General features: G+C 50.7%; 1 protein-coding gene across 1 annotated transcript; it reads left to right on the forward strand.

The window, feature by feature from the left end:
• The first annotated feature begins 681 nt into the window (after positions 1-681).
• dnah1 (dynein, axonemal, heavy chain 1) lies at positions 682-27,909 on the forward strand. The gene is made up of 77 exons (XM_047026634.1): positions 682-690; positions 958-1,030; positions 1,190-1,364; positions 1,504-1,660; positions 1,818-1,950; positions 2,072-2,233; positions 2,385-2,637; positions 2,744-2,901; positions 3,097-3,308; positions 3,431-3,729; positions 3,854-4,004; positions 4,147-4,340; positions 4,430-4,655; positions 4,747-4,866; positions 4,968-5,050; positions 5,225-5,366; positions 5,443-5,598; positions 5,697-5,895; positions 6,026-6,279; positions 6,377-6,589; positions 6,789-6,953; positions 7,056-7,177; positions 7,297-7,402; positions 7,534-7,713; positions 7,819-7,959; positions 8,119-8,282; positions 8,405-8,518; positions 8,629-8,817; positions 9,049-9,154; positions 9,258-9,371; positions 9,456-9,605; positions 9,727-9,813; positions 10,008-10,194; positions 10,295-10,386; positions 10,475-10,629; positions 10,725-10,902; positions 11,001-11,195; positions 11,310-11,429; positions 11,528-11,686; positions 11,814-11,918; positions 12,019-12,159; positions 12,271-12,431; positions 12,551-12,708; positions 12,823-12,996; positions 13,433-13,611; positions 13,742-13,972; positions 14,081-14,277; positions 14,377-14,512; positions 14,597-14,805; positions 15,018-15,189; positions 15,298-15,489; positions 15,583-15,693; positions 15,798-15,983; positions 16,128-16,319; positions 16,414-16,581; positions 16,706-16,897; positions 17,010-17,141; positions 17,645-17,770; positions 18,079-18,198; positions 18,344-18,493; positions 18,592-18,752; positions 19,344-19,569; positions 19,696-19,891; positions 20,187-20,338; positions 20,465-20,661; positions 20,834-20,978; positions 21,359-21,517; positions 21,785-21,916; positions 22,005-22,175; positions 22,503-22,682; positions 23,218-23,394; positions 23,603-23,773; positions 24,219-24,349; positions 25,923-26,067; positions 26,187-26,393; positions 26,545-26,779; positions 27,467-27,909. The coding sequence occupies exons 1-77, from the start codon at positions 682-684 to the stop codon at positions 27,586-27,588; spliced, it is 12,432 nt and encodes a 4,143-aa protein (XP_046882590.1). The 3' UTR covers positions 27,589-27,909.
• The last annotated feature ends 41 nt before the right edge of the window (positions 27,910-27,950 follow it).

Consider the following 27,950-nt stretch of genomic DNA (forward strand, 5'->3'; position numbering starts at 1 on the left):
TGTTCCCAAGCAAACTTTTTTTCTTCTTGCTAGGTAATTTCTCTAGTCTAGTGCAATAGGTCACGTGCTTTGGCACTCCGCGCTCAGCTGTTTGACAGGATAAAGTCCCTGACAACCGTTGCCGCGTCCTCCACTTTGCTCTGTTAACTAGTCTACAGTACATAGAAACCGAGATTTCACCTGAGAAAAAAACGGCGTTAGGTTCATGGAAAGTCAACTTCACGCAACAAGTTTGATGTTTGAAAACGAATAGCACCTTCTGAAGGTATTTCAGAATGTAAAGCATCAAGTAAAACTTTTTTTATAGCAGGTCTGTAGTAACAAGTTCGTTGTCGAACTTACTGTAACTTTGCCAGATGGGAACCAACGTGATTGCAGTGTACTGTATACATTAGCCTACTGCAGTACATAACAGTACTGTAATGAGCACATTTTAGCTAACGTTAATTTAGCTTTAGTTGTATCTGTAATGTAATGAAACTTGGTCAATTGACGACTTCTGTCATGCCATGTTATGTCAGTAACGCAACTTAAGGCTTGAAGATACTGGATTTGATTCAGGAAGTGCAATAACCTAGAGGTCACTTACTTCCTCAGATTGCACCAACATTGTAATTCTTCCATTGTGACAGGTGACCTGTGTGAAGATGGAGGCAAAGCAGGGACTCCACGACCATCCTCATGGATTTGGTACATTATTAGTTCCACATCCACCCATCAAACCTGCAGAGTCCAAGTTACCACCAATACAAGGTCACACAAAACTACCCCCAATAAGAAAGTACCCTTTGATTGAGCAGAAAGGGTACTACTCTGAACTCATTACAACTGCAGCCAAACCAAGACTTCAGGTAGCTACTGTCTATCATTTGTGGCATACATTCAGGCTACAGTTAGCAATATACATTGTGTTCTAATGGCACAGTATTAATACATATTGTGTCTTACTTACTTAAGCCTTGCACAGATGGACCAGTGACCCAACAGAGTTTACTCTGCCAAGCTGGGTATGAGTGCAACACTCCAAAAGGTAGGACTCATGCACAGCATATGGAGCTTTAAATTTATGAGGAGACATACAGTATATTGGTGTTATGTTTTCACATATACTTCTACAGACTGTTAACCACTGGACATTTATAATGGCATATACATGTTTTTTTATATCCTGTGTGCACTCTGCTCACAGTGACCACCTTCTGGACACCCCATGAACTGCACAGCCTGCTTGAGAAGGACAGCCATGGACCCAGCACCCAGCTCCAGCAGCAGACTGACTTTGCCCCAGGAGGTCACACAGCCAAGGTCCAGCTGCCCTACAACAGCCTGCCAGGAGAGATCCCTCGCAAGATAGAGATTGAAAGGTGCGTCTAGGCCACAGCTCAGATGAAACAGAGACGTGATCGACCCTTTGTATTCAAGTAGCGTAATGTATCACTTTTGTTTGAATTCAAGTTGTGCTTTTTGAATGCTGTTCATGTTCATCACTTCCCTTCGTATCAGACGCAGACGGCAGTACCTACAGCTGGACATCACCCAGCTCCTGGCAGAGGAAGGCATTGACTCAAATCTCCTGATGCCTCGCCACCAGGGAACAGAGGAACGTGTGAGCGCCCCGGACAGTCCACTCCCACCAGTGGCAAACTACCTGCCTCTAGAGGTGAGACCCATATCACAGGCCATGTCTGCTCAATTCTCCTTAGTTTCCAAAGTAATAGTGCAGATGTTTTAGAATTTTGGTTTGACCCTACCAGATGCTATCCATGGCAGGAGAGTAGCTAGTTCTCGATAATCGTGGAATTTTTTCTTTTTTCTAGGTTTTTGACAATGAAGAGTATGACTGTCGGACCCCTCAAGACTGGCTTGCCTTGGGCTGTGATCCTGGTTCAACTGACCGCAAACCTATACCTGCTAAAGCCCTGCTGCCCACAATTGACAAAATGCCTCCAGGTACAGTCACTTTACATGCATGACTCTCAAAAAACTGTTAGTATATACAGTTAGTTATAGTATATTCAATGGATTTACAGTACATGCTTTTTTGTTTATTCCTTTTCTATTGATTCTGAAGAGGACCCCAAAAGCCCCACTATGGAGTACAGCTGGCAGTTTGTTGGAGTCCTAAACTACTGCCAGGAGAAAGGCCTTTACCTGGTCCACAAGGCTGATAGCAGCGGGCATATCAAAGATGCAGAAGGAAATCCTGTTCTCAATGGGGCCCAGAAAATCCAAGGCAAATACTGTGCTACAAATTGTTAGATCCAAGTACAAGATACTTAGTTCCCCTCGTGAGATTATCCTATGTCTTTTCTTTCCACTGTATTACTGTACTTCATTGGCTTTTTTACAATGATGATGCCCTGTTTTTGTGGTCTGTACTGTAGGTGTGTACCATCTGACCGCCACTCAGTACTGGGTTCCCAGGATCAGGCTGCTGTTCAGTGCTGAGGACCCTCGTGTGTTCTGCCAGCGGGTGCAGTTCGCCCATCGCTGGAGGGTCAACACAGAGGCCCTGCTGCTCTACCACCTGTCTGTCGACTGCATGCCTGTGTGGAGCGGCACCCCGGCTTTCAACTCCCAAAGCCTCAGCCGCATACAGAAATACGCCCTCTCCACACCTGGCCTCAGACTCAAAATGTGAGAAACGTCACTGTACTTTTTTCTTCAGTCGCATTTGTTTGCGTGTCTTTGTCAGAGTCCCCCATTTTTCTTTTCTTGTGTTTTCTATGTTGTATATATGCAGTCTGAAGGAGTGTATAGGTCATCTGGGGAAGGAGATACAGCTGGATTTCGACCGCACCATGAACAGAATCAGCTTTGACAGAGTGGTGCTGTCCAACCCTGACGAGTTCTGCCACATCACTCTGCCTCAGGAAGATCCTGTGTGTGTCCCCCGGGAGGGTGAGCTCACTGCTGTTTACTGTAGAGAACTGGGACTGCAGGGAGAACAGTAGAACTCGCTAGAACACAGTGTACTCCTCAAGTATAAGGGAGTTTTGCTGGTGTGCTACTGTAACATATTGTCATATAACCTTCAGTATCAAAGATACATTGTGTATATCATGTGGAACATCTCCTTAACATGCATGTCCATAGGGTTAGTGTCTGTCCCCGACTACCCCTTTGAGAAGAACCGGGCTGCATTTGCCTTCCACTCCCTCATGACCAAGCCAGAGGTGATCTCTGCCTTGTCCAAAGTCCGAGCCGAGTGTAACAGAGTGGCAGCCATGAGCCTCTTCCATGTCACCTTCACCAAATCGCTGCGTCTGGAAGAATTTGAGGTCACCCAGTCGCAGACACACGCACAGGTAAGATGTCAAGACTTCCGACACAGTAGAAACCACCAAGACTTGCATCCGTTGTTCCGACCGTAACACACGTTGAGACCCCGTCAAACATCCCTGTACTGTATACACTGGAAACCCCTCAGGTACAGCTGTTCCTGAGAGACTCGTTGGTGACCACGCTGTGTAATGGCGTGCGCTACAGCCTGAGAGAAGTGGGGCCTGGCTGGTACAGTCTGTCTGAGTCCCGCTGGGAGGTGTACAGGATGTCCAAGCTGTGCAGCCTCATGGGCCTGGTGCGCTACAACCTGCAGGACTCCCTGCGCTTCCTGGTCCAGGACTCAATGGTCAGCTTTGCCCAGCTGCTGCTGGACGCGTGCCACAGTGTCCTCTCCTGTCCTCAGGACCTGGTCTGGGGGTCTGACCTCATCAACAGCCCTTACAAGTCAGCTGCGTTTATCGCTGTCTTGTTATGCATTCGAATTGTTTTCGAATTGCATTATTCTACTTGTACACTGTATCATTTGGTGAGGGGAGGTGTGTTGATGATGTGTCTGCTTTGTATTCAGGCCTAAGAAGAACCCTCTGTTCCTGGTAGATCTGGTTCTGGACCAGACTGGAGTCCATTACAGCACTCCTCTGGAGAACTTTGAAACATCTATCATTACTTTGTTTGATAAGGGAGTACTGTCCACACACAACGTACCTCAACTGGACAAGGCAAGATAAACAGCGTCAGGATGAACTGATATAGACCTTGACAGTAAAGATCTGTCAATTCAAATAGCTTTGCTCCAGACATGGTGAAGATGATGACGTTTCATGATGACGATGTGAAGGTAACTTAGCCTTCCTCTCTTAGTTTGTGATGCAGAAGATGTTCATCAGTGGCACTCCCCTGCTGGAGTCTGTGGGTCTGTTGGAGCCTGTGGTCTCAGAGCTGAGGGAGATGATCCGTCTAGCTCTGCGCCAGGCGGCCATACCTCTAAAGGCCTACGCCCGCGAGTATGAGAAGCACCTGGAACTGCACAACTCCAACGTTGACACCTTCCTCACGTAAGACCTACCTCAGCCCCTCGTCAGAAACTTGTCCGACATATTTGACCGTGCGAGCTGCCGACGTTCTTTGTGTTTGTCCCGCACAGAGCCCATAGCCAGGAGAGCCAGACTCCCCAGGAGGTGAAGAAGGAGGTGGTGCAGCACCTGAAGGAGCAGGAGACTCTGGACCACTCCCTCCCTGCCTCCATAGTCATCGGACCTTTCACTGTCAGTGTCAATAGTGTACGCCTGAACCTGTCCAAGAAGCGCAAAGCTCTGGCCAACGCTGTGCTCGACCGGCTTGTTATCAAACTACACAAGCAAGTGGAAGAGGTGAGTCCGTCCTGTGTGTGTCGAAAAACCGGGTGTGGGTGTGTTTGCTTTGTAAGTGGGATACTGGGTACACTGAGCCATTCTGTTCAAGGCATGTGAAGAGTGCAAGGCCATCAGCATGAAACTGTACGAGAAACCCAACAGCATTGAGGAGCTTTCCGAGCAGCGTGATTGGATGAAGCAGATCCCAGAGCAGCTGAAGGGCCATGAGGTTCAGACATTATATTCATACAATAAGAAAGAAAGCCGTATGCCCTCAGAGACCTTTGATTTGACGTCTGATTTGATCTCCCTGTCCAAACCTCTCCGTAGGAGCTCCTATCTAAAGCCATGTCGGACTACGAGCTGATTGACGAGTTCTTCTACAGTCTGTCAAATGAAGACTTCAATGGAAAGTAAGACAAACCATCCATCGTCACACAAAACGTGCTTTCAAATCTTTGTCGGATGTTGAGATAAGATTGTGGTCACATCTTCTAGATTGGATACCTTAGGCTGTACAGGGCGAAGCAGGAAATTAAGATAGTCAGTGAGGAGTGAAGGAGTGTCCATCGTCGGTCTCTGTGCAGGTGGACAGCCATGGCGTGGTCACACAAGATCGTGACCCAGATAGAGACAGTATCAGAGCAGCACGTGGAGGATGAAGAACGCTTCCACAAGATCCAGCTGGCCGACCAGAACAACTTCCAGGAGCGCATTGACTCTCTGCAGGTCGGTGGGGAAGGGACAGCATCCACGAGCCTTCTGGTGCGCTGAGGAAGTTTGCTGATCGCCTGTGTGGTTGTAGATGCTGGTGGCCGGCTTTGCCGCCTACACCGACGTGAGCAGGGCCCACGAGGTGGCCAATGAGGTGAGGCGTGTCGGGAAGCAGCTGAAGGAATCCCAGACCATGGCCCAGACCTACAACAACCGGGAACGCCTGTTTGGACTCCCCGTCACCAACGTGAGTAGGGCCACGATAGCCCGCTCTTATCCTCCTGAAATAAAATGATAGCTCAGAATCCTCGTGGTATTCTGGAAGCGTCTCTGCGTGTGTTGCAGTACGAGCGTTTGCAGAAGCTCAGCAGGGACTTCCTGCCCTTCAGAGACCTGTGGACCACCACGTCAGACTGGCTCCGCTGGCACGAGAGCTGGCTCAACGACCCGCTGTCCACCATCGACCCCGAGCTGCTGGAGCGGAACGTCACAGACGCCTTCAAGACCATGCACAAGTGTGTCAAACAGTTTAAGGACATCCCCGGTAAGGAGTCCTGACCGAAGACGCACAAGAGGCAGTTTGCTCTCTTTTTTTTTCCTCTCCTACTTTTTTTCTTCTTCTCCATCTATTCTTTTCTTCCTCTCTCACATGCCTTACATCACCTCCCTCCCAGCCTGTCAGGAGGTGGCGTCGGAGATCCGGGAAAAGATCGACGAGTTCCGCCCGTCCATCCCCCTGATCCAGGGCCTAAGGAACCCAGGGATGCGGGCCCGTCACTGGGAGCTGCTGTCGGACCGCATCCACATGAACGTGAAGCCCAAAGCCAACCTGACCTTCTCCCGCTGCCTGGAGCTGGGCCTGCAGGACCACGTCAGTGAGATAGCCCACGTGGCCGAAGTGGCGGGGAAGGAGTACGCCATTGAGCAGGTACTGGATCCTGCTGGAAAGCGATCCATCCAAAAACACATGGAGCTCAACAAAAGTTCCGTTAAGTATATTCCTACCCTCCTCTTTGTCCATCCAGGCCCTGAATAAGATGGAGAAGGAGTGGTCCACGGTGATGTTTGAGGTGCTGCCTTACAAGGAGACGGGCACGTACATCCTGAAGAGCCCAGACGAGGCCTCTCAGCTCCTGGATGACCACATCGTAATGACCCAGAGCATGTCCTTCTCCCCGTTCAAGAAGCCCTTCGAGGAGCGCATCAGCGCTTGGGAGACCAAGCTCCGGATGACGCAGGTACGTTTGGTCGCGAAAGGAGACTGAAGTTCTCGGGAGAAGTCCCAAATGATACGGATGGACTTCTAAGTCTAGAACGGGGATGGAATGCGTTTGAGTTCCACAATGGAAAGCATTTGTGTCGATTCGAACGCTCACTGACAACCAGTTCGTGAGGAGCGTTCCTCATCCCTCACGCTGTGCTGCCCTCTGCTGGCAGGATGTGTTGGAAGAGTGGCTGACATGCCAGCGCTCCTGGCTCTACCTGGAGCCCATTTTCAGCTCTGACGACATCAATCGCCAGCTGCCCGTGGAGGGCAAGAGGTACCAGACCATGGAGCGCACCTGGAGGAAGGTCATGTCGAGGGCTCACGACAACAAACAGGTCCGACCCTGCCCTCCCTAAGAACCATGAACAACAGCCTCCAGTAGACGAGTAGACAGACACGGGGAAGGAGGTCATGCTTTGGAGTGTGTGTTTTTGTAGGTTATCGACCTGTGTCCAGACCCCCGCCTGTTGGACAGTTTGAAGGACTGTAACAAGCTGCTGGAGCTGGTCCAGAAGGGGCTGAGCGAGTACCTGGAGACGAAGAGGGGGTCTTTCCCCAGGTAGGCTGTGTGCTTGCCTGCTAACATGGCCTGTGGCTCTGTCCACACCACCTGACCTGCTGTCTGCTCAGCCAAGGTTTTCAACATCTAACTCTAACACCGGGTTTCCCATTTTTCAGATTCTATTTCTTGTCAGATGATGAGCTGTTGGAGATTTTGTCCCAGACCAAAGATCCTACTGCGGTCCAGCCTCATCTACGCAAGTGCTTCGAGAACATTGCTCGGGTTTGTCTTCATTCTCTCTCTCCCCTCTCTGAACACAAAAGACTTCTAGAGACACAGAATAACAAGTCGAACATATTTGCATATTTGCATCAGCTGAATAACACAAACGTAACACCCTGTCTGGCCTGCAGCTGAAGTTCCAGCCAGACTTGAAGATCACCCACATGTACTCCGGTGAGGGTGAGGAGGTGATGCTCAGTGTGCCAATGTGGCCCTCTGGGAATGTGGAGGACTGGCTGAGGGAAGTGGAAAAGTCTATGAAGTCCAGTCTGAGGGACCAGATTCAACGCTCCCTTCAGGCCTACCCACAGGTCAGGACCTGCCAGCAAACGCCTCCACTTCTCAGTGCGGTAGAGATCCAGAAAACTGGAAGAGCAAACAGAGGAGCTCATTTGACCGTGTTTCCTTCCCGTCAGGAACCGCGTACCACCTGGGTGTTGTCATGGCCGGGGCAGGTGGTCATCGCTGGCTGTCAGACCTTCTGGACCACCGAGGTGTCTGGGGCCCTGGAGCAGGGAGACATGGGTAGCCGTCTCTACCCCCAGCTACAGGCCCAGGTGAGGGGAAGCAGCTTGGTCAGACCAAGGCTGCTCTTCCCGTGCTTCGTTTTTAACCTCAACAAGCTGGTATATTATATCCCTTAGTGGAAAAACACATTCTGAGCATCCACGTTTCGACAGCCTCAGGAGAGTAATGCATGAAGGTGTTATGTGCAGCTGGGTGACCTGGTGCAGCTGGTGAGGGGGCGTCTGTCTAGGATGCAGAGGGCCGTCCTCTCTGCCCTCATCGTCATCGAGGTCCACGCCAAGGACGTGTCGGCCAAGCTGGTGGATGAAGGAGTGTGCAGTGTCAATGACTTTGAGTGGATCAGCCAGCTCAGGTTGAACCGGCGTCCATCACCTGACCCCACAGCTCCCAGGCTGCTCCTGGGATTGTGTATTCTTGTGAAAGGCACAGCACATGCTCAGCTTGACTGGTGTACTGTGTTCAAACCCGTTCCAGGTATTACTGGGCCAGAGATGACCTGTATATCCGAGCTGTGAATGCAGAGTTCCTGTATGGATATGAGTACCTGGGTAACTCTGGACGTCTGGTCATCACCCCCCTCACAGACAGGTAGGTCCAGGCTGTTAGGGAGGGTCTAAGGTAGTGTTCTCACACATCTTGTTCATGAAGAAGTTTATGCATTCTAAAGTACCCCTCCCTTCTCCTTCCTATCTTCACAGGTGCTATCTGACCCTCACAGGAGCACTGCACCTGAAGTTTGGGGGGGCTCCTGCAGGTCCAGCAGGAACAGGGAAGACCGAGACCACCAAAGACCTGGGGAAGGCCCTGGCCATCCAGACGGTGGTGTTCAACTGCTCTGACCAGCTGGACTTCATCGCTATGGGCAAGTTCCTCAAGGGACTGGCCAGGTGAGACTGACTCAGCACATATGTAGCACCCCTAAAGCACTGGAAATGTTGTTGTAAACTGAGAAGGAACACCTACAATAACACTAATACAAATGTCTGCAAAAGATGCCCACTGTCACAGTGGATGGTATTGATTTGGTTGGTGAATATTATGAGTAATTCATGGTGAAAGCTCATGAAAGTGGCTTCAAATGATAAGGCACCTTTTCTGTCATGCTGTCTGTCCTGCAGCTCTGGAGCCTGGGCATGTTTTGACGAGTTTAATCGCATTGATGTGGAGGTGCTGTCTGTGGTAGCCCAGCAGATCACAACTATCCAGAAAGCCCAGCAACAGAGGGTGGGCTGGACATGGAATGACACAGAAGGATTGGTATCTGATTCCCAGATGATAGGACAAGTAGACACACGTGTTTTAAAACGTGTTTGTTATGTCTTGACAGGTGGAGCGCTTTGTGTTTGAGGGGGTGGAAATTCCACTGGTGGCCTCCTGTGCTGTCTTCATTACCATGAACCCTGGTTATGCAGGGCGCACTGAACTGCCAGATAACCTCAAGGTGGATCCTCTCTCCTTACTCTGCCTGCACTGGCTCCAATGATGACAGAAAGGTCCTTCTGACATTGTATTGGTTATTTCCCAGGCCCTGTTCCGTCCTGTTGCTATGATGGTCCCTGACTATGCCATGATTGCTGAGATCTCCCTCTACTCCTTTGGCTTCAGTGATGCCAAAGTCCTCTCTAAGAAGATCACCACCACCTTCAAACTGTCCTCAGAGCAGCTCAGCTCCCAGGTGGGCCTCCAGGCTGCATGGACAGAACAGGCCGCTTGGCCTGCAGTATGTTAAGGACTTCAACCAGGACTGTTAGGCAGAGTCTTAATCCTGATGCTCTTGTGCTTGGTTCTGTATGCAGGATCATTATGACTTTGGGATGAGGGCTGTGAAGACCGTGATCTCTGCAGCTGGAAACCTAAAGAGAGAAAATCCTGATATGAATGAGGTGTGTATATTTGTGATCCTGCTGAATACAATACTTTTATCCAAAGTGACGTACAGTACAGGGGGATTTGAATCTGCAACCTCTTGATTTGCCGTCAAATGATCTACTACTGAACTATACCCTGAAAAAGAAGCATTATTCCTATTTTCGTCCAACAAAAACACAGTTGACCATTTCCCTTGTGCCTCATCCAGGAGCTGATCTGTCTGCGGGCCATAAGAGACGTCAACGTCCCCAAGTTCCTCCAAGACGACCTCAAGCTCTTCTACGGCATCGTGTCTGACCTTTTCCCCAAGATCAAAGAGGAGCCCATCGACTACGGCACCCTGGAGGAGTCAATCCGCAATGTCTGCACCAAGAAGTACCTCAAGGACGTGGACGGTTCGTAATGACACACACACACAAACACACACCTACACACACACTCTACGGCCGCGGTAGATGACCCTGTGGCGTATCTCTCTTCCATCTGATACTGTAGCATATATCACCAAGTGCATCCAGCTGTATGAAACCACTGTTGTGAGACATGGCCTGATGCTGGTGGGACCGTCTGGCTCTGGGAAAACCAAGGTCTGGTTTGATTCAAATCTCTTCCTTAACATCATCTTAGTGTCAATTTGCCTATGAGAGAGTTTGTTTTGGTCTGTTTGTGCGTTAGTGCTATGAGATCCTGGGTGCGGCCATAACAGCCCTGCAGGGCCAGCCGTCAGTGAGTGGTGGGGTGTATGAGGTGGTTCATATCCATGTCCTCAACCCCAAGTCCATTACCATGGGACAGCTCTATGGAGAGTTTGACCTGCTGACCCATGAGTGGTGAGAACGTACACAACCACACAACGCCGTTAGCGCTCACGCAACAAACACACCCGCTCACTCAGCACTCCCTTCCCTCTCTGCGGTCCCTGCAGGACAGATGGAATCCTCTCGTCCCTCATCCGGGGGGGGACGAGCACCATGGATGAGGACAAGAAGTGGTACATGTTCGACGGGCCGGTGGACGCCGTGTGGATTGAGAACATGAACACCGTGCTGGACGACAACAAAAAACTCTGTCTGAGCTCTGGAGAGATCATCAAACTCACAGACGTAAAAAAAACAAAAACCACCTTTATCCATTGGATCGACAGAGTTTATGAATTCAGTCCGTTCTGATGTCGGGACTGTGCTGTGTGTGTGTCCTCCAGGTGATGACCTTGATGTTTGAGGTGGAGGACCTAGCAGTGGCCTCCCCAGCCACGGTCTCTCGCTGTGGGATGGTGTACCTGGAGCCCAGCATCCTGGGACTCACACCCTTCACAGAGTGCTGGCTCAGGAAGGTCCCTGAGCCTTTCCAGCCTTACACAGACCAACTGAACTCCCTCTTCACCAGGTTCCTCCAGGTAGCAGACAGACACCAAGGGAGAGGTTCTGGGAAAACATACGAAATAGCTTGCGTGTGTGTCAAGCCTGACATGAAGACACAAAGACGCTAATCTCGCCTGTGTCTTTTGTAGGACTCCATCACGTTTTTGCGGAAATCCGTCAAAGAGGTCATCACCTCCATGGACAGCAACCTCACCTGCAGCCTCCTGAAACTGCTGGACTGCTTCTTCCAGCCCTTCATCCCCCGCGAGGTCAGCAGGCGGCAGCGTGCTGTGGTCTGTTGTGCATCATCAGTACGTGTGCAGGGTGAAGCCCTTCCATGATGCCTCTGTGTCGTGTTCCTCGGCAGGGTGAGAGGCCACCTCTTCAGGACAAGCTTGAGCGTCTGAAGGAGCTGATAGAGCCCTGGTTCATCTTCTCCCTCGTCTGGAGCGTGGGCGCCACAGGAGACGCCCCCAGCTGCCAGCGCTTCAGTGCCTGGCTCCGGGGCAAGATGGCCGAGGAGCAGGTCAGAGGTCATAATGAGGCTCCCTCAGGCAGCGCAGTAGAGTTTGTTCCACGTCACGCGGTGGGACTTTAGCTCTTGATGTGTGTGTGTTCGTAACTGCTTCAGTGTGTTCTTTTGTGTCGGGCAGGTCGGCCTGCTTTTCCCACAAGAGGGCCTGGTGTATGACTACCAGCTCGATGATGCAGGGATCAGTAACTTTACTGAGGAAGAGGAGGAAGAAAAAGGGAGGAAGGTTAGGTTTTCAAAACTAAAACACATACTAGAAGAGATTTTGATGAAAATATGTGTGCAGTACTATGGAACAACCTGTGGTTTCCTACCCTGGTCTGCAGGTTAAGTGGGTCAGCTGGATGAACTCTGCCCGGGATGTGGTCATCACCCCGGAGACAAGCTACTCTGACATCATCGTGCCCACCCAAGACACAGTACGCATGTCCTTCCTGATGGACATGTTGCTGTCCAATAAGAAACCTGTGAGTGTACCCTGTCTCTCCCTTCTCATCCCTAAGCTGTCCTGTGTGCGTCTGGCTTGAAAGTATGTGAGTGAAGGTTTAGATGTAATGCATTGGGGCTGTGTTGACCAGGTGCTGTGTATCGGTCCGACTGGCACAGGGAAGACCCTCACCATGTCTGATAAGCTGCTGAAGAACATGACTTCAGAGTACATCACACACTTCCTCATGTTCTCCGCTCGGACCTCAGCCAATCAGACTCAAGATTACATCGACAGCAAGCTGGACAAGAGGTACACCCCCGACAAGCTCATACGAGTCTCTTATAGCGATATTTCAAGGTGTTCTTAACTGTGGTGCCTAGTCATGTGTTTGGGGAGCTTTAAAAGAAGGAGCCCTGTTTCTTTGTTAGGCGGAAGGGTGTGTTTGGGCCTCCCCTTGGCAAGTACTTCATCTTCTTCATTGACGACTTGAACATGCCCCTGCTGGAGACGTACGGGGCCCAGCCCCCCATAGAGCTGCTGCGCCAGTGGATGGACCACGGAGGCTGGTACGACAGGAAGCAGATCGGTACGGGCGCCTCCTCCCCCCACGGCTGGGACTCAGACACACACAGAGCTCCCTGTATATGAGAGGGGAATCCTCTTTGTTTTCCTCAGTCATCTTCCTCGCTCTGTTCTTCAGGAACCTTCAAGAACGTGGTGGACATCAACTTTGCGTGTGCGATGGGTCCCCCAGGAGGGGGCAGAAACCCCATCACGCAGCGCTTCACCCGCCACTTTAACTTCCTCTCCTTTACCGAGATGGAGGACGCCAGCAAGAGGAAAATCTTCTCCACTATTCTGGGAAGCTGGATGGGTAAGTCAGAAGCTAAAATGAATGTCCCCAGCTGTGTCCGACTGATGGTTGTAGAGATGATTAAGGAGGCTTGTTTCAGTGGTGGGTCTTGATGATGAATGGGCCCGCTTGCTGAGGGCAGGATTGGTCTCTAACCGAGTTTTCGTTGTTTCACAGATGGAAATATGAGTAAAAAAGAACCAGGCAGTAAGTCAGACAGGAGAGAGGAGAATGAGGGAAGATGAGGAAGAGACAGGAGATAAAAGACCATAGACAGGCATAATCTATTCATCATTATTTGAGACAAGCCAATTTTTCAAGCTGGATATTCTTTGTGCAGTAAAAACCGTTTGTATAGGAAGGAAACGGTCTGAAATGTAACATGTTATGATTTCAGAACCTTCCCAAAGGGAAGGGCTCCATGTTGTCTTCTCACTGTCTTGTTCGCCCCCTCCAGAACCTGTCCCAGAGATCCAGCCCCTCAACGAGCCCCTGGTGGACGCCACCATCCTCGTCTACGCCACCATCACCTCCCAGCTGCTCCCCACTCCAGCCAAGTCCCACTACACCTTCAACCTCAGAGACCTCTCCAAAGTCTTCCAAGGCATCCTGATGGCCGAAGCCACCAAGACTGAGGCACTGGACTCCCCTAGAAATCCTGTTTCATAAGAGCTATGGAAAGAGCTGTTGTTAGACAGGAGCATGTGGATCCGACACAGCGGCAGGTACGTGGACCTGATGGGATTGTGTCTGTGTCCATGTCCAGGACAAGGTGCACCTGCTGCAGCTGTGGTACCATGAGAGCTGCCGGGTGTTCCAGGACCGCCTGGTGAATAAAGAAGACAGGGACTGGTTTGACCAGCTGCTGCAGGCCCGCATCCAGGAGTTTGGCTGCAGCTTTGAGGAAGTTGTGTCCACCCAGCCTCTCATGTTCGGAGACTTCATGATCCCCGGCACCGACAACAAAGTCTACCAGCTCATTGAGGACAAGGAAAAGGTGACCGGTGTGATAGAATGGCAGTCAGACTGAACGACATGTGGAGATGTTATGTATATCAGATGTTAATAGTAAACAACTCATCCCATCTGTGGTTTTGTTTGGCAGCTGGCCAGGGTCATGGAGGAGTATATGGACGATTACAACCAGATCAGTACCACCAAGATGAAGCTGGTGCTCTTCATGGACGCCATCCAGCACGTGTGTCGCATCAGCCGCATCCTGCGCCAGCCCCTGGGCAACGCCCTGCTGCTGGGGGTGGGGGGCAGCGGGCGCCAGTCCCTCACCAAGCTGGCCACTCACATGTGAGGCTCGCACTCACTGGCCGTCCCACACAGGGAGTCAACATGGCTGGATCTATCCCAGGTTCACTCTCAGGGTCCTTCTCCGTCTGTCCACCCCAGTTCAGACTACGAGTGCTTCCAGATCGAGCTCTCCAAGAACTACGGCCTGGCCGAGTGGAAGGAGGACATCAAGAGTATCATGCTGAAGGCCGGCCTGCAGAACGTCCAGATCACCTTCCTGTTTGTGGATACCCAGGTAACTGGCTTGGGCCCGCGGGCACACTGTCCCCCGGCTGTCCCTCGTCCCTGCCACTCATCCGTGTCGTGTGTGTGCGTCCAGATCAAGAGCGAGTCGTTCCTGGAGGACGTGAACAACATCCTGAACTCCGGGGACGTCCCCAACCTGTATGCGGTGGACGAGCAGGAGAGCATCCTCACAGCCATGAAGCCCGTGGTGCAGGACCTGGGCCAGCAGCCCACCAAGTCCAACCTGATGGCTGCTTACATCAAGAGGGTCCGCTGCAACATCCACACCGTGCTCTGCATGAGGTTCGCGCACTTCCCAAGTCCTGTCCATGTGATCGGACCAGCGGCAAAGGCTCTAGGCCTCCTTCATGTGCTTTGAGCACTTTGTGAAGTGATGTTTCAGTCATAACTGCCCTTCTGTCTTATTCTACCTACGCCTCTCCTGGTATTGCCCTTTCCTTCCTCCCTCCCTCGGCCATCATTTCCCCTCCCCCCCTCCCTCCCTCCCTCCACAGTCCTATAGGGGAGGTGTTCCGTGCGCGGTTGAGGCAGTTCCCCTCCCTGGTGACCTGCTGTACTCTAGACTGGTTCAGCGCCTGGCCAGAAGAGGCCCTGCAGTCTGTCGCTTCCTCCTTCCTCAATGAACTGCCAGAGCTGGAGGCCGGCCCCACTGCTATGAGAGGCATGGTGAGGACTGAATGTGTGTGTGTCTGTGTTTGGAGCAGGGGAGGCATGTGTGTGTTTGGGTCTCTAATGGGTGTGAATCGATTTTCTTACCTGTGCGTTTGTTCCCAGACTTTGATGTGTATGGAGATCCACCAAATGGTGGCCAGGAAGTGTCAACAGTACCTGGCTGAGCTGTCCCGCTACAACTATGTCACCCCCAAGAGCTACCTGGAGCTGCTCATCATCTTCTCCTCTCTCATCGGAGGCAAGAAGCAGGAGCTGCACAGCGCCCGCCAGCGCATGAAGACCGGCCTGGACAAGGTACGGCTCATGGGCTAATGTAGAGGCTTCCATTAACGAGAGAAGACTTACGACTGCCGGTGTGTGTGTGTGTGTGTGTACATGTGTGTGTAGCTCCTGAGGACAGCCGAGGACGTGAGTAAGATGCAGGAGGAGCTGGAGATGATGAGACCCCTGCTGGAGGAAGCTGCCAAGGACACGGTGGTCACCATGGAGAAGATCAAGGTACCCCCACCCCACCCGCTCCAGACCTCCACCACCACATCCAGTCCCACCTCCACCACCAAACCCCCTCACCGTGTGGTCTGACACCTTGCCGTGCGCCTTAGGAAGACACGGTGGTGGCAGAGGAGACCCGGACGGCCGTGCAGGCGGAGGAGGCCAAGGCCTCGGAGAAGGCCAGTGTTGCTCAGGAGATAGCTACCGACGCCCAGAAAGACCTGGATGCGGCTCTGCCCGCACTGGATGCTGCTCTCACCAGCCTCAAGTCTCTCAACAAGAATGACGTTGTCGAGGTACCCCACCTCTTCTATGCCGCTGGACGCGAGTGTCCTTCTCGTGAACAGCACTTATATATACTCCTGGTGTTAAATGAACACTTGGAAATGTGCTGTGTGGCTTCATAAGTGGACCTGTAACCGGGGGCGGGGGGTTTGTAGGTGCGAGCTATGCAGCGTCCTCCCAACGGGGTGAGGCTGGTTGTGGAGGCAGTGTGCATCATGAAGGGCATTAAACCCAAGAAGGTGGCTGGGGAGAAGCCAGGCACCAAGGTGGACGACTACTGGGAACCTGGAAAGGGCCTGTTGCAGGACCCTGGCAAGTTCCTGGACAGTCTCTTCAAATTTGACAAGGTAGAAGTGTTGAAATGACACTATTTGCTAATGACTCAAATCGGAATTTGTATTCCACACTGACACCAACTTCTACCTTACCCCCCCACGTAAGGAAAACATTCCAGATTCTGTCATCAAGCTAATTCAGCCATACATTGATAATGAAGAGTTCCAGCCAGCCAACATAGCCAAAGTATCCAAGGCCTGCACCTCCATCTGTCAGTGGGTGCGAGCCATGCATGTGTACCATTTTGTGGCCAGGGGTGTGGAACCAAAAAGGGTAAGCCTTTTATTTGAAATGTGATCACATCCCACACAGTTAACTACTTAAGTTATTAGTTCCTGACTGGTAAATACTGACTGTGTGTGTGTGTGTTTGTGTGTGTGTGTGTGTGTGAGAGCAGCAAGCCCTTCAAGAGGCCTCAGAGGACTTGGCTGCGACCCAACTCATCCTGGACGATGCCAAGGCGAAGCTTGATAAAGTGGAGGAGGGCATCGCCACCCTGCAGGCCAAGTACCTCGACTGCCTGGCCAAGAGGGACGAGCTGGACACCAAGTGCCAGCTGTGTGAGTGCCGCCTGGTCCGCGCAGACAAGGTCAGAGACACAGCCTCCAGTTCCAACCTTACCGCCTCTTTTTCATTCATGTTGTCTGTTGTCTGTACCGGTTGTAAGTTGCTGATGAAGTTCTGTGTGTGTGTGTGTTTAGCTGATTGGAGGGTTGGCAGATGAGAAGGTGCGCTGGAAGGAGACAGTCCAGCACCTGGAGTACATGGTCAATAATGTATCAGGAGACGTGCTGCTGGCAGCAGGATATGTGGCCTACCTGGGGCCATTCACTGTAAGTGGCTCTGACCAGGGCTCGCAACCACCTGTCTTTTCATCCCCTGCTGCTGCCGCCTATGTGTGGACTAGCTCTGTCTTGCGCATCGTCAAACTTGACATGACTCTGTTGAAAAGGGTTGTTCCGGAGAATTCAGTTCCCCTGTTCCCCCTTCCTCGCGTGTGTGCGAAATCATGACGTTTTCTCTTGTTGCTTGGTTGAGCTGAATGTGATTTATATGATCGCGTGTGTTAGCTTATGGTGTGTAGGTGTATGCACCAGTCTTTTACACTGACAACACAGGGGGGACAGAGGTCCCTGGAGGCCTGAGGAAAGCCTTTCCCCTCCTGTACATTACAGTCTGGCCTTTTAGAAAGCAATATAGTGATGCTGGTGATGTATGTTGTATGTATGTCTGCTAAATGCATAAATGTAAATGCATGTTACTGGCTGTTCACACGTTTGTGTCTGTCTCTGTGTGTGTGTGTGTGTCCTTATGTCTGTTGTCGTGGCTCTGTTAGGGGGAGTACCGGGCGTCCATGGCAGAAGAATGGCTGCAAGGTTTTCAAAAGCTAGGGGTTCCTCACACTCAAGATCCCAACCTCATCAGCACCCTGGGGGACAAGGTCAAGATACGCTCCTGGCAGGTCAGAACCTCCACCACACAGGGTCATCTGTCTCCTACATGTGTGTGTGTGTGTGTGTGTGTTTGTTCCTTTGGTTTGTTTGTGTTTCCACTTTTGTGAGTGAAAATCTGAGGTAAGTTGACCTTGATACTAAAATGACTTTGTGAATGAATGAATGAATGTGCTTTGGATGTATTTCACATTTTCTTTGGGGAGGTGTGCAGGATATGTAAACAATATAAACAATACAAACATGCTGCATGACAAGTTTATGTGAAGATAAGTGGATGTGTGTGTGTGTGATTCCTTGTATCCTTGGATATATTTAGATTACCGGTTTACCAAAGGACAATCTGTCCGTGGAGAATGGTGTGATCACTCAGTACTCCAAACGCTGGCCTCTGTTTATTGACCCCCAGGGACAGGCCAACAAGTGGGTCAAGAACATGGTACGAACCTCTTCTCTTCCATGCACTACTCACACTCTACCCACAGATGGAGCTAGTGAGCTAAACCAAAAATCACAATAGCTCTGTTTTTACATCTAGCAGACACTTTTATAACTGTAACTGGCCCTACGTTCCTTTCTCCCAGGAACGGGAAAATGGATTGGATGTGATGAAGCTGAGTGACCGGGACTTCCTGCGGAGTCTGGAGAACGCCATTCGCTTTGGGAAGCCCTGCCTACTGGAGAATGTGGGCGAGGAGCTGGACCCTGCTCTGGAGCCTGTTCTACAGCGACAGGTTGCTACATAACTGACTAGAACCTACTTTGGAACAGGGTGAACCTTTCATGGTCACGAGAACTTCCATATCTGCTTGATGTGCCTCTCTCTCCCCAGACCTACAAGCAGCAAGGCAGCACGGTTCTGAAGCTGGGAGACGCAATCATTCCCTACCACGATGACTTCAAGATGTATATCACCACCAAACTGCCCAACCCACATTACTCCCCTGAGATCTCCACCAAGGTCACCCTCATTAACTTCACCCTGTCCCCCAGGTGCGCAGCCTGCTCACTAGGTGTCACCACCTCCCTGTCCATGGGCATCCATAACCTAGCAGCACAAGGGTTCTCTTTCATTTGAACTGGACCCTGACTTTGACCTTTGTCGTGTGTATTTGTGTATGTGATTATGTTTGCGTGGCTATATTTGTGTGGCTGTGTGTGTGCGTGTGAGATTGTGTGTGTGTGTGGCTGTGGCTGGATATGTGTGTGTGTGTGGCTGTGTGAGTGTGGGGATGTGTGTGTGTGTGACTGTCTGTGTGGCCATGTGTGTGTGTGCGGATGTGTGTGCGGATGTGTGCGTGTGTGTGGCTGTGTGTGCGGATGTGTGTGTGTGGCTGTGTGAGTGTGCGGCTGTGTGTGTGGCCGTGTGTGTGGCTGTGCGTGTGGCTGTGTGTGTGTGCGGATGTGTGTGTGTGCGGCTGTGTGTGTGTGTGTGTGGCTGTGTGTGTGTGTGGCTGTGTGTGTGTGTGGCTGTGTGAGTGTGCGGCTGTGTGTGTGGCCGTGTGTGTGTGGCTGTGCGTGTGTGTGGCTGTGTGTGTGTGTGGCTGTGTGTGTGTGTGTGTGTGTGCACGTGGTCCTGTGTAGTGGTTTGGAGGACCAGCTGCTGGGCCGGGTGGTGGCTGAAGAGAGGCCGGACCTGGAGGAGGCAAAGAACCAGCTGATAGTGAGTAACGCCCGTATGAAGCAGGAACTGAAGGAGATCGAGGACCAGATCCTGTTCCGCCTCAGCTCGTCAGAGGGGAACCCTGTGGATGACGAGGAGCTCATTCGAGTGCTGGGTGCCTCCAAGGTCAAAGCCGAGGAGATCAAGGTCAGGGTCCTGCACAATCACCAGCCCAGGTTTTAAGAGCCACAGTGACTGTTCAGTTATTCGTTCATCTCAACCTTAAATCATGGATGTATTCATGTATCTGTAACAAGCTGATGCCTCCGCCAGGCCAAAGTGATGGTTGCCGAGGAGACGGAGCGGGACATTGATGCCACCCGTCTGGAGTACATCCCTGTGGCTGTGCGCACTCAGATCCTCTTCTTCTGCGTGTCGGACCTGTCCAACGTGGACCCCATGTACCAGTACTCCCTGGAGTGGTTCCTGGGCATCTTCCTGTCCGGCATCGGCAACTCCGACAGGGCAGGTAGAGACGACAGAGACGCACAAATGGATTGGATACAATAAAAGAAAACAACACTTGAGACTTTAGGGAAAATAAGATACTATTGGCTAGTAATTACAGACCGTTTCTTGACTCTGACCACTGAAAGACGACTAGAACTATGCCCTTCCGAGCCTTGTTCTTCTACTGTTGTTATTTGCACTCTTTGTACATCCCTTTGGAGCAAAGCATCTGCTGAATGAAAACAATGTGAATGAGCTGCCAAGGCGTCCCAGTCCAGCTCCCTGCTCTGCTGACGTCCCTGTATCCCTCGCAGACACGGTGGAGCAGAGGATCGTCAACATCAACCAGTTCTTCACCTTCAGCCTCTACAGTAACGTGTGCCGCAGCTTGTTTGAGAAGCACAAGCTCATGTTCGCCTTCCTCCTGTGTGCTCGCATCATGATGAACGATGACAAGATAGACATGGTGAGGAGATTTCCTCTTCCAACCTTCCTGCCCTGAACTATCGCTTCTGCAGTGCTGATATAAAAGAGTATTGTGGTGGTCCCGATTTGCCTGTGTAAACCCTGTGTGTGTGTGTGTGTGTACCAGGCGGAGTGGAGGTACATGTTGTCTGGAGGGATGCCCCAGCAGCAGCTGCCCAACCCAGCGGTGAGCTGGCTGTCTGTGCGAGCCTGGCAGGACATCCTGGCTCTGTCTGCCCTGCCCACCTTCAGCAGCCTCCCTGAGAGCTTCTCCCAGCACGTACAGGGCTTCAAGACCATCTTTGACAGCAACAAGCCCCACAGGTCTCTCTCCCAAGCCCCCGCTCTTAACACTGTTTCCCCTACTGGAGCCTGAGGGTCAAAGTCAGATAAATATTTAGCATGACAGTTTACAGTGTGTGCGTATGTTTAGCTTTGGTTGACATTTCTGTGTGTGTGTGTGTGTGTGTGTGTGTGTGGCTGTGGGGGTTTATAGGGAGCCTGTCCCAGGGAAACTGAACACAACCTTGGACTCCTTCCAGAAGTTACTGGTGCTGCGCTGCCTGAGGGCAGACCGCCTCACTCACGGCCTGCAGGACTTTGTGGCTGCCCATCTGGGCCAGCGCTTCATAGAGCCCCAGGTGTGAACACAGAACACAGGACTCAGACTCCACAGGGGCTTTTAAGAATTGTTACCATCCTCCACCCATCCTCTCCAAGAGAAACTTCACGTCACTCTAAATCTAACAGCTTTTTCCAATGCTGCTGATATCAATCTATTTTCTGTTGTTGTTCACCCGGTTCCACCCACATGCACTATTTGTACGTTGCTTTGGAGAAAAGTGTCTGCCAAATGAATCAAAAATGTATGGTTGCTTTCATCCAAAGCAACGTCCAAACAGCACATCCACAATAGCACATCAGATGAGCAAGGGGTGCCTAGTTCTACCAGGTGTCCTGGTTCTCCCTCCTCCACTGACTGTCCCTTTCCCCCTCCGCTGCCCCTCCACTCCTCCCCCAGACATCAGATCTGTCCGTGGTGTTTAAGGAGTCGTCCCCCTCCACGCCCCTCATCTTCGTCCTCTCCCCTGGAACGGATCCTGCCGCTGACCTGTACAAGTTTGCTGACCTCATGAAGTTCTCCAAGAAGATGAGTGCCATCTCGCTGGGCCAGGGCCAGGTGAGGACCAGGAGACGACGAAAGTCTCACTCCCCCTCTCACACCCTGGGGGGGGGGGAACCGTTATTCATCAAATGAGGTCACTCTCATTTGTCCTGCTAAGAAAAGCCTAGTTTCGACACCTCGGTGCTAATTACTGGGTGTATTTTGAGCAGAGTGTGGCACACCAGGTCCCGTATGTCTTTCAGACTGTGTTGACGTGCTGTCTGGTCGTAGCTCTCTGAAGACCTCCATGTAGCCCTCCTGCTTTGTGCTGTTCCCTCCCAGGGTCCCTGGGCCGAGGCTTTGATGCATAGTGCCATGGAGAGAGGGAAGTGGGTGTTTTTCCAGAACTGCCACCTGGCTCCCAGCTGGATGCCCTCCCTGGAGAGACTCATTGAGAACATTGACCCAGATAAGGTACGGGACATCCACAAAGGTCCACAACTGACCCGCCCTTGACTGTGAGCCTGGAACCAACTTAAGTGTTTTTTCTTCTTGTCTCCAGGTACACAGGGACTTCCGTATGTGGCTCACCAGCCTGCCCAGCAACAAGTTCCCCGTGGCCATCCTGCAGAACGGCTCCAAGATGACCATCGAGCCGCCCAGGGGCATCAAGGCCAACCTGCTGAAGACCTACCTGAGCCTCACGGATGACTTCATCACAACCTGCTCCAAGGTCTGTGTGGCTCCCGCCCACTCACTCGCTCTCCCTCACCTCACCTCTCCTCTCCTTCAAGGTGAGGACGGAGGAAGAGAGTCCCCCCCTCCCTCTCCCCCCTCTTCCCTCGCCTGTCTTCTGTCTCTCCCTTGTTCCTCAGCTCAGTCACAGTTCACAGATGACCACAGCACACACGGTCTTAGACTGCAGTCCGCTCTTGACGTTTATTCATCTCCATACGAGCCAAGATCTGTGCTTCTGAGAGCCATGTTGAATGTGTAGAAGTAGCAGCACCTTATCTTCTTCCTCCTCGGCCCGGCCTCCCCCCCCCCTCCTTTGGTCCAGACTGCGGCGTTCAAGTGCCTGCTCCTGTCCCTGTGCCTGTTCCACGGCAACACCATCGAGCGCAAGAAGTTTGGCCCGCTGGGCTTCAACATCCCCTATGATTTCACTGATGGAGACCTGCGGATCTGCATCAGCCAGCTGAAGATGTTCCTGGACGAGTACAACGACGTTCCCTACAAGGTGGGACACTCCCCCTTTATTGTAGTTTGGATCGATTCTTCATCTAGCCCTACTTAGCACTGCTCTTCATCTAGCCCTACTTAGCACTGCTCTTCATCTAGCCCTACTTAGCACTGCTCTTCATCTAGCCCTACTTAGCACTGCTCTTCATCTAGCCCTACTTAGCACTGCTCTTCATCTAGCCCTACTTAGCAGCGCTTACATTCATTCAAACAATTTGCAGACAGTTTCAACAGTTTAAACCGTGTCTTCTCTCACCTCTCCTCTTGATCCAGACAGATACTGCAAACATTCGAAATTGAAGTTGCTGGTCTTTGGGCCATGGGCTGTAGTAAACACTTAGAACAAGATTAGACAGCTTTGCCAGAATGTGTATATGTCCTTGAGACTGTACCCAGTGTGTGTGTGTGTGTGTGTGTGTGTGTGTGTGTGTGTGTGTGTGTGTGTGTGTGTGTGTGTGCGTGTGCGTGCGTGTGTGTGTGTGTGCATGTGTGTGTGTGCGTTAAACCTCCTGTGGACTAATGTTGGTGTCCAGGTGTTGAAGTACACTGCAGGGGAGATCAACTACGGCGGGCGTGTGACTGATGACTGGGACCGCCGCTGCATCCTCAACGTGTTAGAGGACTTCTACTGTCCCTCCGTGCTCCTCCCCGACCACGCCTACTCTCCCTCTGGAGTCTACAGACAGATCAACACGGAGCTGGACGTCAAGGTTAGGGCACACTGCAGAACTCACTTTTGCCTGGTTCTCGCTATGCACCATTGTGCATCAGCACTGTTCCAGACTGACATTTACATTGAGTCATTTAGCAGACGCTCTTATCCAGACCTGACACCTCCATCAGTCCATTTAACGTGTCCATAAGTGCTTTGTTGTTTGTGGCTTGTTAATGACCGGTTGTCATGGTCACCCTCCTTAGGGCTACCTGGACTACATCCGTGGCCTGCCCATCAACGACACACCTGAGATCTTCGGTCTCCATGACAACGCTAACATCAGTTTTGCCCAGAATGAGACGTTTGCTCTGCTAGGAGCAGTGTTGAAGCTGCAGCCCAGAGCAGCTGCCAGTGGGGGCAAGGGCAGAGAGGAGGTACTGTGTGTGTGTGTGTGTGTGTGTGTGTGTGTGTGTGTGTGTGTGTGTGTGTGTGTGTGTGTGTGTGTGTGTGTGTGTGTGTGTGTGTGTGTGTGTGCGTGCGTGCGTGCGTGTGTGTGCGTGTGCGTGTAGACAATAGGTGACAGCTTGTCATAAACCATTTTTTTACTTGTCTTTCAAGGGACTTTTGGTGTTGTGGCATATTTACCCTGTCCAGATTCTGTTTAGATTACAGCATGATAGATGCATGTGTCTAGACTGTCACATTTCCCTGGTTACAAAACACCATAAAAATGTATTGGATACTATTCTGGTGACAGGGCAACACTAAACAATGCAAATATCTCCAAAGGCAATCATGTTGTTCATGAGCATTTACACTTTCTTTGAAAAGGGGATTAAGGTTGGGTTAACCAGTCATGGTGTATATCTCTTCCTGCAGATGGTGGAAGAGATTGTGGCAGGTATAGTGCAGAAGATCCCTCCACCCATCAACATTGGAGAGGTCATGGCCAAGTATCCAGTCATGTATGAGGAGTCCATGAACACAGTGCTGATGCAGGAAGTCATCAGGTAAAACACTCTTCATCAGTGTTACATGTTACATAATATTATTACTTAAATGAGTAAGAAAGTAATATAACGTGTTACATTTGTTTATACATTGAGTAATATTTTTACAGTCACTTCTTTAAGTAACTTTGTTAATTGTCCAAGTTACTGCATGAATACAACAAAAGACTAAAATAGCCTTAGAAATACAGATTGTTGCCTTAACAACAATTCCTGGGCGCAGTGTTTGCTTTTGATTCACGCTGCAGACAAACAGGCAGCAGAACGTGTCATCTAATGTTTTCGAGTAGAAAATATTCACACAATTTCAATTTCATTGAAGAGATAGGAAAAAACATTAAAGTGAACTGCAAACTGTGCCCAAACAAAATACTATCTCCTGCCAAAAACAGCAACAAAACACCTTGAAAGTGTCCAGAGAAAGGATGTGGAAGCTCGAGACCTTAAGAGAGATGGCGGCCTGTTTCCACAGCTCGCTCCTAGTAGCTCTCCCTCACGGCCCACATTGCTGCGGTCTCCCGGTCGTGTAGATTCACCCTCTACAACATCCGGAAGATCAGGAGATACCTGTCTGAGCACTCCACCCAGCTGCTTGTCCAAGCACTTGTCCTCTCCAAGTTGGACTACTGCAACTCGCTGCTCGCCGGTCTCCCATCATGCGCAACCCGCCCTCTTCAGAGAATTCAGAACGCAGCGGCCCGTCTGGTCTACAATCTACCCAGACGCTCCCACGTTACCCCGCTCCTCATCTCCCTCCACTGGCTACCCATAACGGCCCGCATCAGATTCAAGACCCTGGTACTGACCTTCCGAGCAGTGAATGGAACTGCGCCCGACTACATCAAGTCTCTCCTGCAGCCTTACACCCCCACCCGCCACCTACGGTCTTCTTCAGACAACCGCCTGGTGGTCCCACCTCTCAAGACCGCCCGGTCCCAGCACAAGCTCTTCTCCTGCCTGGCACCCCAGTGGTGGAATCAACTCCCCACCTCCATCAGAGACACGGACTGTCTCTCCACCTTCAAGAGAAGGCTCAAGACGCACTTGTTCCGGGAGTACAATGGTACTTAGGAATGGTTTGCTGAATCCAACGCTAGTTTCCTCAAGGTTCACAATGACTCTTGCTTAGACTGTTGCTCTTGTTGGTTAGTGGTAGCTGATTTAAACTGTTGTATTCTTCTTTTTTAGTTAATCCTATTTTTATTGCTTTCCTACAGGTACACCTGCACTTAGAGATCAATGTTGTGTAATTTTAACTTGTTTAACTACATGCTCTTATGGTTTCTTCCCTTTAGCACTATTTTTTGGTTGTCCACAATATGTACTTCTTGTTTTTGACTACCCGCAATGCTGTGGGGCTATCTTGTTGTTATTTCAGTGACCTATGCACTTTGTGAAGCTCTCTCTTGGAAGTCGCTTTGGACAAAAGCGTCTGCTAAATGAATAAATGTAAATGTAAATGTAGTAAAAGTGATAGTAACTTCCCCCAACACTGCTGCTCATACACCCCTCAGCTCACCCAGCAGGTCAGTCTCCTCCAGTCAGTCATCCACCATCTTCCTCTGTTTCTCAGGTATAACCGGTTACTGGAAGTCATATCCCACAGCCTCAGTGACATAGTGAAGGCTCTGAAGGGCTTAGTGGTGATGTCATCAGAACTGGAGCTCATGGCCAACAGCCTTTTCATCAATGTGGTGCCGGACATATGGAAGGGCAAGGCAAGAAAGAAACACACACACAGGCTGTGAAGAGATGATAGTAATAATGGTTTATATCAGTCCATTTGATACAGTTGTATTTGTCTCTCAAACACTGCCCATCCACTGTCATCCTCCAGGCCTACCCCTCCCTGAAGCCTCTGGCCTCCTGGGTGTCTGACCTTCTCCTGAGGATCAAGTTCTTGAAGGGCTGGATCTCTGACGGGATCCCAGCGGTGTTCTGGATCAGTGGTTTCTTCTTCCCGCAGGCCTTCCTCACAGGAACACTCCAGAACTATGCTCGTCGATCCGTGGTCTCCATAGACACCATTGGTTTTGACTTCAAGGTGAGGAAGGACGCTCCCCCTACCCTAACAGACTGGATGGCTGTCATACACATAAGTTACTCTCTACGAAGACAAAGGTTTCAGTGGTCTATGGACTTTGTGCTGGGACAAACCTTTCTCTGTCCCTTCCTGAACCCCCTTCCCCTCCCAGGTGATGAAGGTGTCGGCTTCAGAGTTGAAGGAGCGTCCTGACATGGGCTGCTACATCCACGGTCTGTTCCTGGAGGGAGCCTGCTGGGACAAGCAGGAAGGCCTGCTCAAACAGTCCAGACCCAAAGAGCTGTACACAGAGATGGCTGTCATCTGGATGGTCCCTGAGCCCAACCGCAAAGCTCCCTCCTCTGGGATCTACTTCTGCCCCATCTACAAGACCCTCACTAGAGCCGGTCAGTGACTCTGGAGAGGTTCTGGTGACAGAGTGTGCAGCTCCAGGGGTGTAGCTGGTTTCTCAGTCGTAAGAGTGCAGCGCACAGGGCGTCAGACCCTCTGAGCGGTAAAGCCTAATCAAACCTATCGGACATAATTTTGCTAGGCAAACATTGTAAACTGTAATAGCTAAATTATGATTATAAAACATATATCGTATTTTTCAGACTATAAGTTGCTCCGGAGCATAAGTCGCATGAGTCAAAAAATGCGTCATGAAGAGGGAAAAAACATATATTAGTCGCACTGGACTATAAGTCACATTTATTTAGAAATGGATTTCACAAAATCCAAGACCAAGAACAGACTTTTACTCTGGAAATATTTATCCATATATGGTATGAATGCTAATGTGGCTAGATAATGCTGCTAAACTAAAAAGAACACTCAACAGGTAAACCAATGGAATGGTGCACCCAGGGCAACTGTTAAAGCTGTGTAGTACTGATGTGACGGTTTAATAGCAGTTGCGCATACACTTGAGTTGGTTGCTTAAAATAGCCTGACTATAGTATCCAATTTCACTAGGTGCAACTCAATGTTTTCCATCATCAGCAAGCTGTTGCCATCCACATAATATCACTTTGAAATACCCGATTCATCACAGGTATATCCCATTTTGTTCTTGTTCATCTTTTCCCCTGTAGGAACCCTGTCTACAACTGGGCATTCTACCAATTATGTCATTGCTGTGGAGCTGCCCACAGACCAGACCCAGAGACACTGGATCAAACAGGGGGTTGCCCTCATCTGTGCACTAGACTACTGAGGACACACACATGTACACACCACACACACTACACCTGCACACAAGACCACACACATGATATAGACACACATAAGCACAGACCCTGTCCCAAGCAGGGTATTCAGTCTAAAATACAGGTTCAGGATTGTGGATTCTTCTCTGGATTAAAATGGACATGCTAAGCATGTTTTATACATTGTATATTGCTACCTTGCAAACCGCAGTGGTTTTGTTGAAAGTGGAATATTTTAACCACGTAACTATCTTACTCAAGAACATAATGCTATATCACATACACTATACAATGCTCTTTTTGTCCAAATGCAGAAGTTGGGTTTGGTTGGGTATGGGGGCAACAGTGTTGCCAAATTAAATGAGTACAC

Source organism: Hypomesus transpacificus, chromosome 9, assembly GCF_021917145.1.
Source record: "Hypomesus transpacificus isolate Combined female chromosome 9, fHypTra1, whole genome shotgun sequence".
NCBI lineage: Eukaryota > Metazoa > Chordata > Actinopteri > Osmeriformes > Osmeridae > Hypomesus > Hypomesus transpacificus.

What these genes read in the sequence shown, in the direction of transcription:
- dnah1 (XM_047026634.1), top strand. An exon ending in AGGAAGAAAAAGGGAGGAAG is followed by an intron (nt 11,919 to 12,018) that starts GTTAGGTTTTCA and finishes CCTGGTCTGCAG; the next exon opens with GTTAAGTGGGTCAGCTGGAT. An exon ending in GTCTCTTCAAATTTGACAAG is followed by an intron (nt 16,320 to 16,413) that starts GTAGAAGTGTTG and finishes CCCCCACGTAAG; the next exon opens with GAAAACATTCCAGATTCTGT.